Source organism: Brienomyrus brachyistius, chromosome 25 (genome assembly GCF_023856365.1).
Source record: "Brienomyrus brachyistius isolate T26 chromosome 25, BBRACH_0.4, whole genome shotgun sequence".
In the NCBI taxonomy this organism is placed as follows: Eukaryota; Metazoa; Chordata; class Actinopteri; order Osteoglossiformes; family Mormyridae; genus Brienomyrus; species Brienomyrus brachyistius.
The window spans coordinates 5,078,229-5,095,802 of NC_064557.1; the positions used below are offsets into that span (position 1 = coordinate 5,078,229).

A 17,574-nucleotide genomic window follows, 5' to 3' on the forward strand; every position below is an offset into this window, starting at 1 on the left:
CCCTCCACCCGTACGGCCCCCTAGTGGCCACTCTCATTCTGCATGCCTTCCGCAGCTCTTAAGATTTATGCTCACAGAGTCCCTGGCCTGGATTTTTACTTTCTTAATTAACCAGACAAAATAGCTAGCGGGTGGTACTGTGAAAGTTATGAAGTTAAACTCCATAAGCTTGACTTCTATAATTGATTTTATAAACCATAAAATGGGGTTTTATTTATTTATGACCAAACAGGAATTGAGGTAGTCAGGCTCATTTTCTTCTCAACTCCTTGGCTACTTTCAGCTTTTGCTTGCATGGAAAGTCCTTTACTCACTGTAGCAGAGACCCATTGAAAGCTGCTGCTTTGTGCAGTGCTGGCCTCTTAACTTAAGTACCAGCTCAATAATAATAATAATTCATTTGCAGTAAGAAGAATAAGTAATTTATCTGTTATTGTCCCCATGGGGACGCCTCCCTGTACTTGCTCTTTGTAGAGTAAGTCGTCCGCGAAGGGCAGCCACCCGTAGCAGCATCCAGGAAGCTGGGGGGTTAAGGGTCTTGCTCAAGGACCCCTGAGACACACACTGCCCCCTATTAATTAATTATTAGGAAAGATAATAAAATAATCAGGTAGCTGAGGGCATATTTTGCTGTAGTGTAATCTGATCACCCAGCTATGACCCTACACCAGCTAAACTGGGTGGAAAATGGTTGCATGCTGGATAACCTGCTCAGTCTGAGGCCTTGATTCCAGTTTGATCAGAGGGGATGATGTGTATTCCAGTAGCAGTGATGTATACCTGCTGTCTGGGACAGTAATTATTAAGCTGGGGGTCTGTCCTGGATGCAGTGGATGTACGGGGTTCTGTACCTGAAGAGTAGAGGGTGCAGATGTTTTTCTGGGTCATTGGGGCAAGTGGCTCAATGGGTTAGAAGGCTGTTCCTTTGATCGGAAGGTCGCCAGTTTGAATCCCCGGGTCGGTACACTGGCTTTACCAGCCAGACCATTAACCCTTAATTGCTCCAGGGACCAGCTGTCCCTACTTTCTCAATAAGTGTCCCTTGCTTTGTATAACAGCATCTGCTAGATAAAATGTAAAAAAACAAGGATGACCCAGAGTTAGCAGAATTCATCTCTAAAACTCCAAACACCAGCAGTGACCAGAACAGCTTCGGTTGGCGCTGTGCCAGGATGAAATTCCGTTAATGAGATTTAGCTCGTTTGCGGTGTGAAGTTTTCACGTGGTGCTCAGCTTTGGCCCGGATGGGGCCCCCACCCCCCCCCGTGTGCTCTGTGCGAGCTCACCATGCAGGCTACGCATAATGAATGTCAATGAGGACAAAGCTCATTACGTTGGATAATGGGAAGAGTGCTTATCTCTCTTGCTCTTGAAAGAGGAGGATATTTAAGGATGTTTAATTGTATGCCAGGGATTATGTCTGTGTGTTTGTAGGTATACATATCTGTCCAGGACTGGGCCTGGGATAAAGAAATTGCACAAACCGTCCCCCCCGCTGCCTCCATAAATTGTTCTGTGTAATTGTCACTAGGGCTGCCATGATTAATTCATGTAGCCGATGACGTCGATGCCGAAAATGTGTCATCGGTATTTGAAATCGACACATCGTAGAAATCCACCAGGGGGCAGTATAGCATATTAGCTTAGAGCTTAGCTAGAGACGATGTAAATGAGGGGGAAGGTTGCAGGACCGTGCCTGAGCACCATCCCTGCGGTTAAATGATTCGCTGGCATGGGTTAGAGGACAGCATGTCGTACATGTCGGGGTTGCAGGCTAATATCCGGCCTTGTTCTGTCTCGCCGGCTCGGGCAGCTTCGGGAAGGTGCAGCGGGGCGAGGAGGGAGGGCCCCTCACCCGCCTTGGAGCCCGAACATAAGATCCAGCACCTCAGCCTCCAGGTCCCTCGGAATTCCCACAGCTCTGCCTCATCCTCCGAGGACAATAGCTCCTCCAGTGCTGCGCTGCCCCTGCTGGCCGCTGAGAGGGATAGCCCCTCCCCGGGCCCTGAGGACCGGCCCCCACCACCGTACCCTCCCCCGGTCAGGCCCAACAGTGAGGCTGGTGTCGTCAATGGGGAGTAAGTGTCATGGTCTGGCTAATTTCTCACCCCCTTATCTTGAGGATAAAATGGGAATTGGTAATTAGTATTTATGTAATTAGTGCCTCAGAAGTAATTAAAATGAATGAATTGTTTTACAATTGTCTTCTCTGCCCCTGTATCTCGACCTCCTGTAGAGTTGCTGGAGATCCTTCTGAGAGTACACCGGTCTCTCCCAACGGTGGCCAGGAGTGGGCGCCGCTGCGCTCACCCCTACGCTCACCACTGAAGCGGCAGTCCTCCGTTCACTCGGCCCGCCTGGGCAGCACGAAGAGTCTGTCGGCGGCGGTGTTCACGGACCGGCTGCCGCCACCCACAGGCGTGCAATTCAGCGGCGACGTCTCCCGCAGTGACGAGAACGTCTTGGACTCGCCACGGCAACGTCGCAGCTATGGCTCCTTCCCATTCACGCCGTCGGCCGACTCCAGCACCTTCCACCAGTATCGCTCCATGGACTCCAGCATGTCCGTGGCCGACAGCGAGGCTTACTTCTCTGCCGCTGAGGAGTTCGAGCCCATCAGCAGCGACGAGGGCCCCGGCACCTACCCGGGGAGGAAGAAGAAGAGGAGGCAGCAGATCGGCTACAGTCGCAGCTCTATCTACCACAGCGTGGAAGGACCCCTCGCCTACATGCTTAATGGCGAAATGATCATGGAACCCCGCCCCCTGCCCATCCCCAGCCTCGCCTCTCAAGCGTCTTTCGTCTCCGCCTTGGGTATCGAGGAAGAGGGTTCCGTAGAAGCGGAGAAGACCTCTGAGCCAGGCCTGGTCACGTCCAAGCCTCACATCATGGCTTGCTACCAGAGCTACCTGGCCCACTATCAGGTTTCCAACTGGTCGGTCAAGCAGCCCACCAATAAGAGGACGTCAAAGTCATCTCTGCACCGCCCACTCGACTTGGACACGCCCACCAGCGAGGAGAACTCTGCTGCTTTTGACCAGCTCTCCATTCCAGTGTTTAAGGTGCATCACGTTTTCATGAACTTTAAGTTTGTATCTGGTACCTTATCTGTTTTAACATTATTGTACAACTCTTCTTATTCGTTCTGCAGGTTCTCAGACCTGGCCTCTCTGCCAGTTCCCTGCTGGACAGAGGTGTCCAGCTAATGGGAAGCTCAAATAGGTATGTTTCAGTGTCTGACTGGGCATCGTTTTGGTGCAGAAAGCTTGGCTGGTGGCAGGTGGACCAAGGCTGCAGCTACAGAGTAACGTGGGCTTGTACGCTCACTTCTCGTGCTTCCTGATGTTTGGCAGCACACCGTACACACCCCTGGAGAAAAAGCGTACGGAGACCACAGATGAGGACACCACCACGGACGACTGGAGCCTGGACCAGCCGCTGGCCCAGACCCGGACCACTGCCATCGTGGAGGTGAAGGGAACCGTCGACGTGGTGCTCACCCCATTAGTGGCTGAAGCTCTGGACCGGTAAGAATTCACAGCGTTCCATCATACCTGGTGATGGAATCATGGGATATCCGAGCCAATGTCTTAACAAGTCTTGCTAATAAGCTACAGTTTATTGAGTAATTGAGCATCCAACAGAAATCCCATTCTTACAGCTGTCACTAATAAACCATAACAGGCCTGAGTGTATTTTGTGACGCCGTCCAGCTCTGCTGACTTGACCTGCGTCTGTCTCCTTCAGCTACATCGAGGCGATGGTCCACTCCGTGAGCATCCGTCACCCAGCCGCAATCCTGGATGACCTTCACGGCCGGGTGCTGAGCGAGGCCTATCAAATCAGCAAGTCCACAGTGTTAGACTCTGTAAGTGCTTCTTCATCCATTCTCCGAAATGCCATGTGAGCAACAACCCGTTACATGGGTTTCCTGCTTTGATTGTGATTGGTCGCTTCCCTTCCAAACTATAGGATAGTAGCAACGCTAATGATGTTGTAGGTTGTTCCAGTGCTTCTTGGTTTAAAGAATCTTTGGCAAGAAGTTTTTGCTCTTAGCAGAGTTCTGGGAAGCATGAACATAAGTCAGCCAAGACAGAGGGCACCACCCTGGGCTCTTTGACATCTCCTCACGGCCAGACAGACCTGTCAGCTAAGCAAGACAATGTGAAGATCAAGGGTCTGCAGGCCAATGTGTCCGTCCCCAAGGTATTTCCCAGCTCTGGTCCTTGATCGGTACCTTAAGGTGGCTGTAAACTTAAACCAGAATTGAGGGAATCAGTGTTGTTTTAGCAATACATCACATGAGCAAGGCAAGGTTTAGATCTCTCTAGATCTGTTGTATATCAAAGTATGCACCCGTACACTGATTGGTTCTTCGAGCATGGTACCATTTTGTGACGTCCTGTGACCCGCCCCCTTCCTCCCCAGGTGAACCTGTGTCTGCTCCAGGCCTCTGTGGAGGAGGCCACACTATCCAGCTGCACCAAGAGCCTGACACATGTGTCCCTGGTGGCCCTGTGCTTTGATCGTGTGGCCATGCAGCTGCGCATGAACAGGTGGGCATCATTGAGCAGGTGGGCATCATTGAGCAGGTGGGCATCATTGAGGAGGTGGGCATCATTGAGGAGGTGGGCATTATTGAGCAGGTGGTCATCATTGAGGAGGTGGGCATCATTGAGCAGGTGGTCATCATTGAGCAGGTGGGCATCATTGAGCAGGTGGGCATCATTGAGCAGGTGGTCATCATTGAGGAGGTGGGCATTATTGAGCAGGTGGGCATTATTGAGCAGGTGGTCATCATTGAGCAGGTGGACATCATTGAGCAGGTGGTCATCATTGAGCAGGTGGGCATCATCGGGGTACATTGTGCTCTCTCAGTTGTCCTTAGTGTGTCACTGTAGACGTCTCCAAACGTGGTCAAATAGGACAGTCCCATCCTTACCCTTGAGTCACGAAGGTAAGGATAAGATAATTAAAAACTTGCGTGCTTGTATGTGTTCGTGTGTGTGGGTGCACTCCGTGGACTACACATCCCAGAATGCATTTCTTCAACTTCACTGTTTGACTCCACCTCCCAGGGGCATCGTGGAGGAGACGCCGAACGGCACGGAGCACGGACGACCCACGGTGACGTTCGAGAAGTATGCCTCGGCCTCCAAGATGCAGCCACAGTCCTCTGGGTCACTGCGCTCCAACGCCGGTGTGGAGAAGGGCAAGGAGATCGCCGCCAAGCTCAACGTGCACCGGATCCACGGGCAGCTGCGAGGCCTCGACGCCCCAGGTCACACCGAACAGCCGCTCTCCATCTGTCTCTGCTTCTTTGTGTGTGACCGTCCCTGATTGGTCTATTTTTACGCATGTAGCTAAACGTGTGTGAATGACATCATCTTCTTGTTCAGTAAGGTCATATTTAAAGTGCCTCATGAGTTTCCTGGGGTTCTACGGCCTTTCACTCTGGACATGTCGTCTAATCAGACATCGGCACCTGCACCATCACGGCCATCCCCTTCGAGAAATCCAAGGTGCTCTTCAGCCTGGAGGAGCTGGACGAACTCACCTTCGTGGACGAGACGGACCCACAGGGCAGCGCCGACCTGACCCGCTCCAGTACCACCCTGGAGAAGTGGGGCTGGATCATGTTTGAGTGCGGCATCGAGAACCTCACCATCAAGGGTAAGAGACGTTGCATCCAGAACCTTAGCAGTGGTAACAGCCCACATGTCTAGAACCTAAACATTGGATATAAGAACTGAGGTATACTGAACATCAGGCTACATGCACCACTGCTACAGCACCACCAGGGTCTCTACCTGCCATTCATAAATACTTCATTTTTGCACTTTAGTTATCAGCACAGGAAGGTTGTCAACTCATGTTTCCCAGAGGTGGACATTCCAGGTCCGCACAGTAAAAATACAGACCAGGATTTTGTTTCAACCAACCAGCCGAGTATATAGAGTCACAGTCCTCAACTGCTTGGTTGGTCTGGATTTTTACTTGCTGGTCCTGAAATGTCCACCTCTGATGTTTACAGTAAATCATTGAATGTTGTGTGGCTCACTGTGCCTGTGATCAGCAGGTTGCTGGTTCGAATCCCCTGGCTGCCATGTCATTTTAACGCTGGGCCCCTGAGCGAGGCTTTTACCTCCCCACTGCTCCAGCGGCTGTATGACCATGTTTTCTCAGAAAATGATTTGTTGCTTTGGACAAAACAGTCTTGCAAAATAAATAAAATGTAAATTTGCACATGTCGTACAGCAATGCGCAGTCTTAGCAAGGTCACACTGTTTCCAGGAAAGACTCTGTTCCATCAGGCATCCTCGAACGCGTCGCCTTTTTTAACGCTGGGATTCCTAGAATTTAGGATGGAGAAATCTACAGAGGCCAAAGCCATTGGGACGCCTTCACCACCGTGAAGGGGGCTAATTAGGGGGCGTTCAGAGGAGGTGGGATCTGTGAAGAGTGAGGGGGCAGATGCTTTTAGTGCAGGGAGGCATTCTGGTGAGGATGGACTGAGTGGGAGGACTCCGCTGTGTTTGATATTAAACTCATAAGTGGATTAACTGCTTTTCATGGAATAATTAAATTGTACGGAAAGTGAATCAATAACCCTGTATCACCCTGTTTTTAATCATTTGCTTTTCTTCCCTGGAAAACTCATTCAGGGGATCTAGGAACCTGTGGCTACTGTAGGTATCAAACGCTGCCCTAAGAAAGTGTCTCCTGTGAGCCACTGGAGGGCGCCTGTCAGATGTGCTACTCTACAGTGTATCATCTTTTAGACTGAGTGTCTTACAGGAAGAACTAATCCTGGTGAAGTTGCACACCTACGGCTATCTGTACATATCAAACGTTGCTCTAAGAAAGTGTTGTTTATTTGCCACAGGGGGGCGCCAGTCTGGGGCCGTGCTGTACAGCGCCTTCAGCGTGATGGGCAAGGCGGACGGCAACGGGAAGACGGGCTCCTCCAAGCCCAACGGTTCCGCCGGCTCCCAGCCGGGCAGCGGATACAGCACCGACGTGTCCGAGGACGACTTCCCACGCGACGCGACCAGCCCGTCGGACGACGTCAACGGCAACTCCGACTCGGATGAGCAGGTGGGTCAGGGGCCGCCCCTGAGCGCCTTTCAAAGCCAGCAGCTGGTCCCTCACGGCCCCCGGCCTCTAATTAACTCACCTCGCTGCTGTCCAGGCTAATCAATACATCCTCAACTAACAAAGCAGCTCATTAGAACTGCAAGGAAGGGGGTTTCGCTGTACAGACGCGGGGCCACGGCGAGTCTCTCTGATCCACCTCCTCAACAAATGCGGCGCGTTTCACTGACAAACAGGCCGATTTCATCTCCAGTGTCTAAGTTGATCTGAAATCTCTCTCTGAAGTTTTATTTGATGTTCTATATATCTCAGAGTTTCAGGTGCTTGTCGCTCCTTTAAAATGAGAGCAGCAATCAGACTGTGTTTGTTCCTAAATTTCAAAGGATCGCTTTTGTACAACTGGAAAAAATAAAATAGTTTCGTGTCTAATGATATTAGTGGGTATTCATGTGTGTAGCTGAATAAAGCAGTGTAACTGTTAGGGCTTCAGGGGTCTAGATGGTTTTCTACATGAAGAATTTGAATAAACCCTAAGGTTTTATTTAAGGGTTAAACATTTACACATGGATGGATGTTGGATGGATGGATGTTGGATGGATGGATGGATGGATGGATGTTGGATGGATGGATGGACATTTACACATGGATGGATGTTGGATGGATGGATGTTGGATGGATGGATGGATGGACATATACACATGGATGGATGTTGGATGGATGGATGGATGGATGGATGGACATTTACACATGGATGGATGTTGGATGGATGGATGGATGGACATTTACACATGGATGGATGTTGGATGGATGGATGGATGGACATTTACACAGTACTGCAGCTGAGCAGACATACCGAAGCAACCTTTATTCTCCTATTTCTGCTTGTACCTTACATGTCTCCTTATGCTCTCAATAACACTTCCTGCCTGAGGCCTTAAAAGTCTCTGTCAGGTCACTCTAGGGGCTGTCGGAAGGTAGCCGGTTTCGGAAGGTCGCCGGTGTCGGAAGGTCGCCGGTGTCGGAAGGTCGCCGGTGTCGGAAGGTCGCCGGTTTCGGAAGGTCGCCGGTGTCGGAAGGTCGCCGGTCTCGGAAGGTAGCCGGTCTCGGAAGGTAGCCGGTTTCGGAAGGTCGCCGGTGTCGGAAGGTCGCCGGTGTCGGAAGGTCGCTGGTGTCGGAAGGTCGCCGGTGTCGGAAGGTCGCCGGTTTCGGAAGGTCGCCGGTGTCGGAAGGTAGCCGGTGTCGGAAGGTCGCCGGTGTCGGAAGGTCGCCGGTGTCGGAAGGTAGCCGGTGTCGGAAGGTCGCCGGTGTCGGAAGGTCGCCGGTTTCGGAAGGTCGCCGGTGTCGGAAGGTAGCCGGTGTCGGAAGGTCGCCGGTTTCGGAAGGTAGCCGGTGTCGGAAGGTAGCCGGTGTCGGAAGGTCGCAGGTGTCGGAAGGTCGCCGGTGTCGGAAGGTCGCCGGTTTCGGAAGGTCGCCGGTGTCGGAAGGTAGCCGGTGTCGGAAGGTAGCCGGTTTCGGAAGGTAGCCGGTGTCGGAAGGTAGCCGGTGTCGGAAGGTCGCCGGTGTCGGAAGGTAGCCGGTGTCGGAAGGTCGCCGGTGTCGGAAGGTAGCCGGTGTCGGAAGGTCGCCGGTGTCGGAAGGTCGCCGGTGTCGGAAGGTAGCCGGTGTCGGAAGGTCGCCGGTGTCGGAAGGTCGCCAGTTTCGGAAATTCGCCGGTGTCGGAAGGTCGCCGGTTTCGGAAAGTCGCCAGTTTCGGAAAGTCGCCGGTGTCGGAAGGTCGCCAGTTTCAGAAAGTCGCCGGTGTTGGAAGGTCGCCGGTTTCGGAAGGTTGTGCATGACGATCATCGCGCCGAACTGAATTGGTTCCCTACTGTATCCTGTAGGATGAAGGGGTGGAGTCAGATGAGCTGAAGAAGGACCTCCCCCTCATGCCGCCCCCCCCTGACTCCAGCAGCATGAAGCTGACCATCAGGGAGATCTGGTTCAGCTTCGCTGCACCCACCAACGTCCGCTCCCCCGCTCAGGCCTTTTCCAGGTACCTCCACCCACGCAGAGCCACACATGTGATGACAATCAGTCCATTGACAGCGAGACCCTGACCAAAAGCCCGCCTCCTACCGGAAGCCCCACCCATACTCCCCTTAACGTTCTCCCATTGCACCCAAGACCGCAGTCTGTTACATTGTTTATTGGGTTAAGGTTAAGGTAGATGGCATAATCCTGATAATGTTATATTCATAATGTTTCTAGTGAGATCATGTTGAGATTCACTAGAGAAGTGTTTCTTCTCTACAGCGCGGTTTGTTGTCGTTGGCAGGCAGTATTGTCAGCCGTCTCCCACGCTCCTCAGCGCGGTGTGTTGTCGTTGGCAGGCAGTATTATCAGCCGTCTCCCACGCTCCTCAGCGCGGTGTGTTGTCGTTGGCAGGCAGTATTATCAGCCGTCTCCCACGCTCCTCAGCGCGGTGTGTTGTCGTTGGCAGGCAGTATTATCGGCCGTCTCCCACGCTCCTCAGCGCGGTGTGTTGTCGTTGGCAGGCAGTATTGTCAGCCGTCTCCCACGCTCCTCAGCGCGGTGTGTTGTCGTTGGCAGGCAGTATTATCAGCCGTCTCCCACGCTCCTCAGCGCGGTGTGTTGTCGTTGGCAGGCAGTATTATCGGCCGTCTCCCACGCTCCTCAGCGCGGTGTGTTGTCGTTGGCAGGCAGTATTATCGGCCGTCTCCCACGCTCCTCAGCGCGGTGTGTTGTCGTTGGCAGGCAGTATTGTCGGCCGTCTCCCACGCTCCTCAGCGCGGTGTGTTGTCGTTGGCAGGCAGTATTGTCGGCCGTCTCCCACGCTCCTCAGCGCGGTGTGTTGTCGTTGGCAGGCAGTATTGTCGGCCGTCTCCCACGCTCCTCAGCGCGGTGTGTTGTCGTTGGCAGGCAGTATTGTCGGCCGTCTCCCACGCTCCTCAGCGCGGTGTGTTGTCGTTGGCAGGCAGTATTGTCGGCCGTCTCCCACGCTCCTCAGCGCGGTGTGTTGTCCTTAGCAGGCAGTGTTGTCGGCCGTCTCCCACGCTCCTCAGCGCGGTGTGTTGTCGTTGGCAGGCAGTATTGTCGGCCGTCTCCCACGCTCCTCAGCGCGGTGTGTTGTCGTTGGCAGGCAGTATTGTCGGCTGTCTCCCACGCTCCTCAGCGCGGTGTGTTGTCGTTGGCAGGCAGTATTGTCAGCCGTGTCCCACGCTCCTCAGCGCGGTTTGTTGTCGTTGGCAGGCAGTATTATCAGCCGTCTCCCACGCTCCTCAGCGCGGTTTGTTGTCGTTGGCAGGCAGTATTATCAGCCGTCTCCCACGCTCCTCAGCGCGGTGTGTTGTCGTTGGCAGGCAGTATTATCAGCCGTCTCCCACGCTCCTCAGCGCGGTGTGTTGTCGTTGGCAGGCAGTATTGTCAGCCGTCTCCCACGCTCCTCAGCGCGGTGTGTTGTCGTTGGCAGGCAGTATTGTCAGCCGTCTCCCACGCTCCTCAGCGCGGTGTGTTGTCGTTGGAAGGCAGTATTGTCAGCCGTCTCCCACGCTCCTCAGCGCGGTGTGTTGTCGTTGGCAGGCAGTATTGTCAGCCGTCTCCCACGCTCCTCAGCGCGGTGTGTTGTCGTTGGCAGGCAGTATTATCAGCCGTCTCCCACGCTCCTCAGCGCGGTGTGTTGTCGTTGGCAGGCAGTATTGTCAGCCGTCTCCCACGCTCCTCAGCGCGGTGTGTTGTCGTTGGCAGGCAGTATTATCAGCCGTCTCCCACGCTCCTCAGCGCGGTGTGTTGTCGTTGGCAGGCAGTATTATCAGCCGTCTCCCACGCTCCTCAGCGCGGTGTGTTGTCGTTGGCAGGCAGTATTGTCAGCCGTCTCCCACGCTCCTCAGCGCGGTGTGTTGTCGTTGGCAGGCAGCTGAACCTCCTCAGCACGGCCACACCCGCCATCGGCGCCTGGCTGGTGCCCGTGGACCAGCTGAAGTCGTCCCTCTGCAAGCTGGACACCGAAGCCACGCTGCGCATCTGTGCCGTAATGGGCTGCATCATGACAGAGGCCCTGGAGGTCAGAGGTCACGCTGCTCTTACCACGCCCCCTAAAAATGCCTACTAAGCAAACTAAATGGCTGCTTGGGGACCACCAGCCACTAGGGGGCTGCATCATCTATTAAAATATAAACTGAAGCCTGTGGTGTGTGTAATGATATTTTTCAATACATTTACGGTATTTAGAAACCTTGGTGATAAAATTCGCTGAGAGAAGCGAACATTTATATTGTTATAGGGAAAAAAAATACATTAATTTAAAGTTTACCTCCACTACTACTTTTGCATGAACTGTTTTTTTAATTTATATTCTTTGTAAGTATTGCAATATTTATGGATTTCCCAATATCATGCAGCCTTGATGCTAAGTATGGAATACTAACTACTAAGCGATATCTAATAACACATAATGCAGCATTCAACATAAGGTAGCAAAGTAATATGTGGCAAAGTAAAATGCCAGTGTGATGTAGAGCAGTGTTTAGAATATAGGAAATGTGTCACGGAATTAGCAGCTCATTGTGGAGGCAGTGAGTGCACAACATGTCATTGTCACAGCCTCATACAAACAAGTAAGACTGCAAAGAAGGAGCCCCCTGCTGTTCAGATTGATATAAACTACAAGTGCAAGTGTAAGCCGCACTCGTAGGGCAGGGGTTACAGCACCGACCTGCATTGCACACGTAGAGTATAAACCGGCCCTTACAAGAATTCAAGTGTTTTGTCTGTGCCTGTGTCAGTCCTGCACATCCCCTAGTTCATGCATGAGGAGCTTGCAAACTTCCATGTTACTTCTCAGCTGAACAGACTAGTGTTTTCTGTATTCTACATTTTTCTAGTTAAAATATTTACGAAGCCTGTGCAGCTCAGCCTTCCCAGTCGAATGCATCTCTGTTCTACCCACAGAGATGTGAAAAGTAATCAATGCAGTTACCGGTACCAGTTTGTAGTGATATTTGCTTTTTTTCTGATATTCCATCTATGTAGCATAGAGGTTTTTATTCAGGGATGTATACAGGGGAGGGGCCAGCTGAAACCTGATTGGCTACCAGAGTCCCCTCTCCCCTGTCACGCTCCGATCCAACAGCATCGGCCCCTCTGTATGAAATGCGGCCTCTCCTCTGTGAGCCCCGAATTAGCCTCTGGAATGGTACTTTGTGGATCTGTGCACTCGGACGTCGGCCTCACTTCCTGAGCTCTATTCGGCGTCATGGCGTCGCCCTGAACCCAGTCTCTGCCTCTCGCCCCCCACAGAAGAAGAGCATCCATATTCCCATCCGCAGCAAGTACAACCGGGTGACCAAGCAGGCGCGCTACCTGCACGAGAGCCCCTCCTGCCTGCTCTGCAACATCCTGCACCGCTATCTGCAGCCGGCCGACTACGGCGTCATCGAGGAGGCCACCATGGTGACTCGTGCATCCCTCTTCATGAACCCAGCACCCACACACACGCACACACACGCACACACACACACACACACGCACACACACACACACACACACACACACACACGCACATTTTGTCTTATACCACACGCAGGCTTACGTCTACTTGACATGGTCCTGTTCCCATTGAGCCATTTTTCTTCCATAATCTTGCAGAAAACCTCCCTTTTGTATTTATCAGAAACGCCCTCACTAGTGATGTACAATATGTCAGGTAACATCTTAGTGAAATTAATGAAATAATGGGAGAAATGGGTTTGAGTCATGAACACAGATTATGGGAGATCCAATATTTTGTTGGTCCTCAAGCCCCAGGAAGGTGTATCTGTCTGGGTGTGGGTACTAAGGAATTTCTACCCCCTCCCCCCCCCAGAATGATGGACTGCCCGCTCTGGTGACTCTCAAGAAGGGTTTGGTGGCGTTGGCTCGCCAGTGGATGAAGTTCATTGTGGTGACCCAGGGCTTTAAGGCAGTGGGACTGATGCGACCCACCCAGCCGGCCAAACCCAGCGAGCCCTCACCCCATCTTGACGGCGGACCGGGCCTGCAGAGCGACACCAGCGCTGATGGCGCCGAGTTTGAGTTTGACGCGGGTCAGTGCTGCCATTGTAATACCTCGAACACTGTGATAGTACAGGAGTGTGTTTGAAGCAGCAGCGTTTGAGAAACCCCACAGGAGTATGAGTGTCTTTGGAGTATTGTAGGCATGGGATTGTATGAGTAAACCTACATGAGTATGAACTCCTTTGGAGTACTGTAGGTATCGAATGCATGAGTAAACTCACAGGAGTATGGGTTCCTTTGGAGTACTGTTGGTATCAAATGCATGAGTAAACTCACAGGAGTATGGACTCCTTTGGAGTACTGTAGGTATAGAATGTATGTGTAAACTCACAGGAGTATGGGCTCCTTTGGAGTACTGTAGGTATGGAATACATGAGTAAACTCACAGGAGTATGGGCTCCTTTGGAGTACTGTTGGTATCGAATGCATGAGTAAACTGACAGGAGTATGGGCTCCTTTGGAGTACTGTTGGTATCGAATGCATGAGTAAACTCACAGGAGTATGGGCTCCTTTGGAGTACTGTTGGTATTGAATGTATGAGTAAACTCACAGGAGTATGGGCTCTGCTGATGATGTACCTATTACATTTCTACAGAAATTGTGCTTGGATGTGTAACTCTACACCTCTGTTGTAGCTGCAGTGAGTGAACACACCATGCTACTGGAAGGGGCCTGTAGTCGCCCTCCCCAAAGTGGGGGCAACTCTGGGCCTGTCAGTGGGGTGGAAATTATGAGAAAGCTCTCCAAGTCGCACACGCACAGCGAATCTGCCCTCAGGATCAAGGTGCGTTATTCCTCTTTATATGAAAGTCTCTGTGTAGATGATGGGCTGTGTATATCAGTCTCTCCACGGGGGGTGCATTCCAAGACCTACGAAGGATAGCAGTGAACACCATATGATAGTAAGTCAAGGATGCTGGGACATTAAGAGGAAGTGAGATACACATTACCAGGAAGTGATGTACACATTAAGAGGACGTGAGATACACATTACCAGGAAGTGAGGTACACATTAAGAGGAAGTGAGGTACACATTGAGAGGAAGTGAGGTACACATTACCAGGAAGTGAGGTACACATTAAGACCTACCAGGAAGTGTGGTACACATAACCACAAGTGAGGTACACATTAACAGGAAGTGAGGTACACATTAAGACCTACCAGGAAGTGTGGTACACATAACCACAAGTGAGGTACACATTACCACAAGTGAGGTACACATTACCAGGAAGTGAGGTACACATTAAGACCTACCAGGAAGTGAGGTACACATTAAGACCTACCAGGAAGTGAGGTACACATAACCACAAGTGAGGTACACAATAGCAGGAAGTGAGGTACACATTAAGACCTACCAGGAAGTGAGGTACACACTGTGACTTGTGTATCGCCCTTGCTGCCCAGGGCTCGCACCCGTACCAGTCCCTGAGCTACACCAGTGGCGACACCGCGGCCGACTCCCCAGCCCACGTGGGTCGGCCTCCGCCCCTAGCACAGCCGAAGGATAGCCCCCGCAAAGAGAGTCTGCTCAGCTACCTGACGGGCAGCTTCCCCAGCCTGCACAATCTGCTGGAGGGCACGCCACAGAGGAGCAGCTCTCTGACACGTGGGGGTATGCTGCAAGCCGGGGGCGGAGGGGAATGGCCTGCAGGGGGCACTGTGGTTAAAGCATCATTCCGATTTTTGTCCTTAGTCTTCCTTGGTGAATTCCAAGTAAAGACCAGAGTATAGATCTAAAATGTATCTGTGCTGAAATACTTTCTAAATTCTTTATAAAAGTGGAAGTAAATATCCTGAAATTAGCGGTAAGTAAATAAAACAGACCAGTATTAATGAATTAAGCATTCCGCTACACACACAAGTAACAAGTTTCTTGGGGTGATTAATCATGACTGGGTGAGTCATTATTCTTTTAAATAAATGGCTTCTCCAGAGGGTCTGTACAAAGGCAAAGGTCTCTGCTTAATGGAATGGCTGACGTTAATGGACCTGCCAGAGTATTCAGTTATTTTACAGAAAACGTATATGGGAATCAATTGCGACTGTGAAAGTAATCACAGTACATCTTTTGTGGGTCTGACAGTTTTTGTATACACTCTGCATCTGACGGAACGTGTTTAAGGCCATCTACAACCACCACCCCCCCCTCGTAGGTAATGCAGTGGGCTCAGACATGCTCACAGAGCACCCCCTGCTGTCCGAGCCCTCCTCCGTCAGCTTCTACAACTGGATGTCTCATGCCGTGGGCAGCAGAGCAGGGCCCGCACAGGACTCGCCTGCCAGCAGGTGGCAGCAGAGCACCACGCACACCGGTGAGTGTATGTTAGCAGTCGTGACTGGAGAAGCTGATGTGGAAACATTAATCTGATTATCCAGTAAAGGGGTAGCCTGGAGACACTCAAGGGGCACTGGGCATGAGGCAGACAGCGGGGCAGATACTCAGGGACGCATTTCATGTTTATTTAACCTCATTGAAAAAGGCACTTTGGGCGGCTGTCGTCTGTGTTTGTGAGGTTTGCTGCATCCTCGTCAAGCGTGTCATTGTTTGAGGTGCAGAAGCTGCTCAGCTTAGGTTCCTGTTAGAGACTCGCTACCTTTAATTTTCTTCCTCATGGTGCCACTAAGACATGATCACTTCTTGCTTGCACATGTCAGTGTTGAGTAAGCTTTGGGGTAAGCTTCATTACGTAGCTTCCCATGATGCCGCACTGCCCGCTCTCGGGGTAAGCTTCATTACGTGGCTTCCCATGATGCTGCACTGCCCGCTCTCGGGGTAAGCTTCATTACGTGGCTTCCCATGATGCCGCACTGCCCGATCTCGGGGTAAGCTTCATTACGTGGCTTCCCATGATGCCGCACTGCCCGCTCTCGGGGTAAGCTTCATTACGTGGCTTCCCATGATGCCGCACTGCCCGATCTCGGGGTAAGCTTCATTACGTGGCTTCCCATGATGCCGCACTGCCCGATCTCGGGGTAAGCTTCATTACGTGGCTTCCCATGATGCCGCACTGCCCGATCTCGGGGTAAGCTTCATTACGTGGCTTCCCATGATGCCGCACTGCCCGATCTCGGGGTAAGCTTCATTACGTGGCTTCCCATGATGCTGCACTGCCCGCTCTCGGGGTAAGCTTCATTACGTGGCTTCCCATGATGCCGCACTGCCCGATCTCGGGGTAAGCTTCATTACGTGGCTTCCCATGATGCCGCACTGCCCGATCTCGGGGTAAGCTTCATTACGTGGCTTCCCATGATGCCGCACTGCCCGATCTCGGGGTAAGCTTCATTACGTGGCTTCCCATGATGCTGCACTGCCCGCTCTCGGGGTAAGCTTCATTACGTGGCTTCCCATGATGCCGCACTGCCCGATCTCGGGGTAAGCTTCATTACGTGGCTTCCCACGATGCCACACTGCCCGATCTCGGGGTAAGCTTCATTACGTGGCTTCCCATGATGCCGCACTGCCCGATCTCGGGGTAAGCTTCATTACGTGGCTTCCCATGATGCCGCACTGCCCGATCTCGGGGTAAGCTTCATTACGTGGCTTCCCATGATGCTGCACTGCCCGCTCTCGGGGTAAGCTTCATTACGTGGCTTCCCATGATGCCGCACTGCCTGCTCTCGGGGTAAGCTTCATTACGTGGCTTCCCATGATGCTGCACTGCCCACTCTCGGGGTAAGCTTCATTACGTAGCTTCCCATGATGCTGCACTGCCTGCTCTCGGGGTAAGCTTCATTACGTAGCTTCCCACGATGCCGCACTGCCTGCTCTCGGGGTAAGCTTCATTACGTGGCTTCCCATGATGCCGCACTGCCCGATCTCGGGGTAAGCTTCATTACGTAGCTTCCCACGATGCCGCACTGCCTGCTCTCGGGGTAAGCTTCATTACGTGGCTTCCCATGATGCTGCACTGCCCGATCTCGGGGTAAGCTTCATTACGTGGCTTCCCATGATGCTGCACTGCCCGCTCTCGGGGTAAGCTTCATTACGTGGCTTCCCATGATGCCACACTGCCCACTCTCGGGGTAAGCTTCATTACGTGGCTTCCCATGATGCCGCACTGCCCACTCTCGGGGTAAGCTTCATTACGTAGCTTCCCATGATGCTGCACTGCCCGCTCTCGGGGTAAGCTTCATTACGTGGCTTCCCATGATGCCGCACTGCCCACTCTCGGGGTAAGCTTCATTACGTGGCTTCCCACGATGCCACACTGCCTGCTCTCGGGGTAAGTTTCATTGCGTAGCTTCCCATGATGCCGCACTGCCTGCTTCATTACTGAGTTTTGTCTGATTTATAGCCACTGGAGCCTCCTGCTTATGAACAGTCACCATCAGTGTTTCTACTGTTTCATTAAATTAATGAAGGATCCATCAATATGTTTCTGGGGTTTAATTAACAAGAACACGGAGCCAGCAATGTTCGTCTATAA

The 17,574-nt window shown here is 52.2% G+C and overlaps 1 protein-coding gene and 1 long non-coding RNA gene across 2 annotated transcripts in view; both read left to right on the forward strand.

Annotated features, from left to right (window-relative positions):
- The window catches only part of kiaa1109 (KIAA1109 ortholog), an 86,411-nt gene that overhangs the window by 34,641 nt on the left and 34,196 nt on the right, over positions 1-17,574 (forward strand). Inside the window, 17 exon segments of the mRNA XM_048995638.1 lie at positions 1,814-2,078; positions 2,237-3,062; positions 3,152-3,222; positions 3,354-3,527; positions 3,748-3,868; positions 4,060-4,206; positions 4,429-4,556; positions 5,079-5,281; positions 5,476-5,673; positions 6,887-7,098; positions 8,976-9,127; positions 11,005-11,155; positions 12,391-12,543; positions 12,956-13,175; positions 13,783-13,931; positions 14,552-14,759; positions 15,301-15,459. Coding sequence (XP_048851595.1) covers positions 1,814-2,078; positions 2,237-3,062; positions 3,152-3,222; positions 3,354-3,527; positions 3,748-3,868; positions 4,060-4,206; positions 4,429-4,556; positions 5,079-5,281; positions 5,476-5,673; positions 6,887-7,098; positions 8,976-9,127; positions 11,005-11,155; positions 12,391-12,543; positions 12,956-13,175; positions 13,783-13,931; positions 14,552-14,759; positions 15,301-15,459 — 3,537 coding nt within the window.
- Positions 8,709-8,920, forward strand: LOC125720347 (uncharacterized). Its single transcript, XR_007385422.1, has 3 exons — positions 8,709-8,749; positions 8,818-8,834; positions 8,903-8,920. It is a non-coding gene; the product is annotated as an uncharacterized LOC125720347 (long non-coding RNA).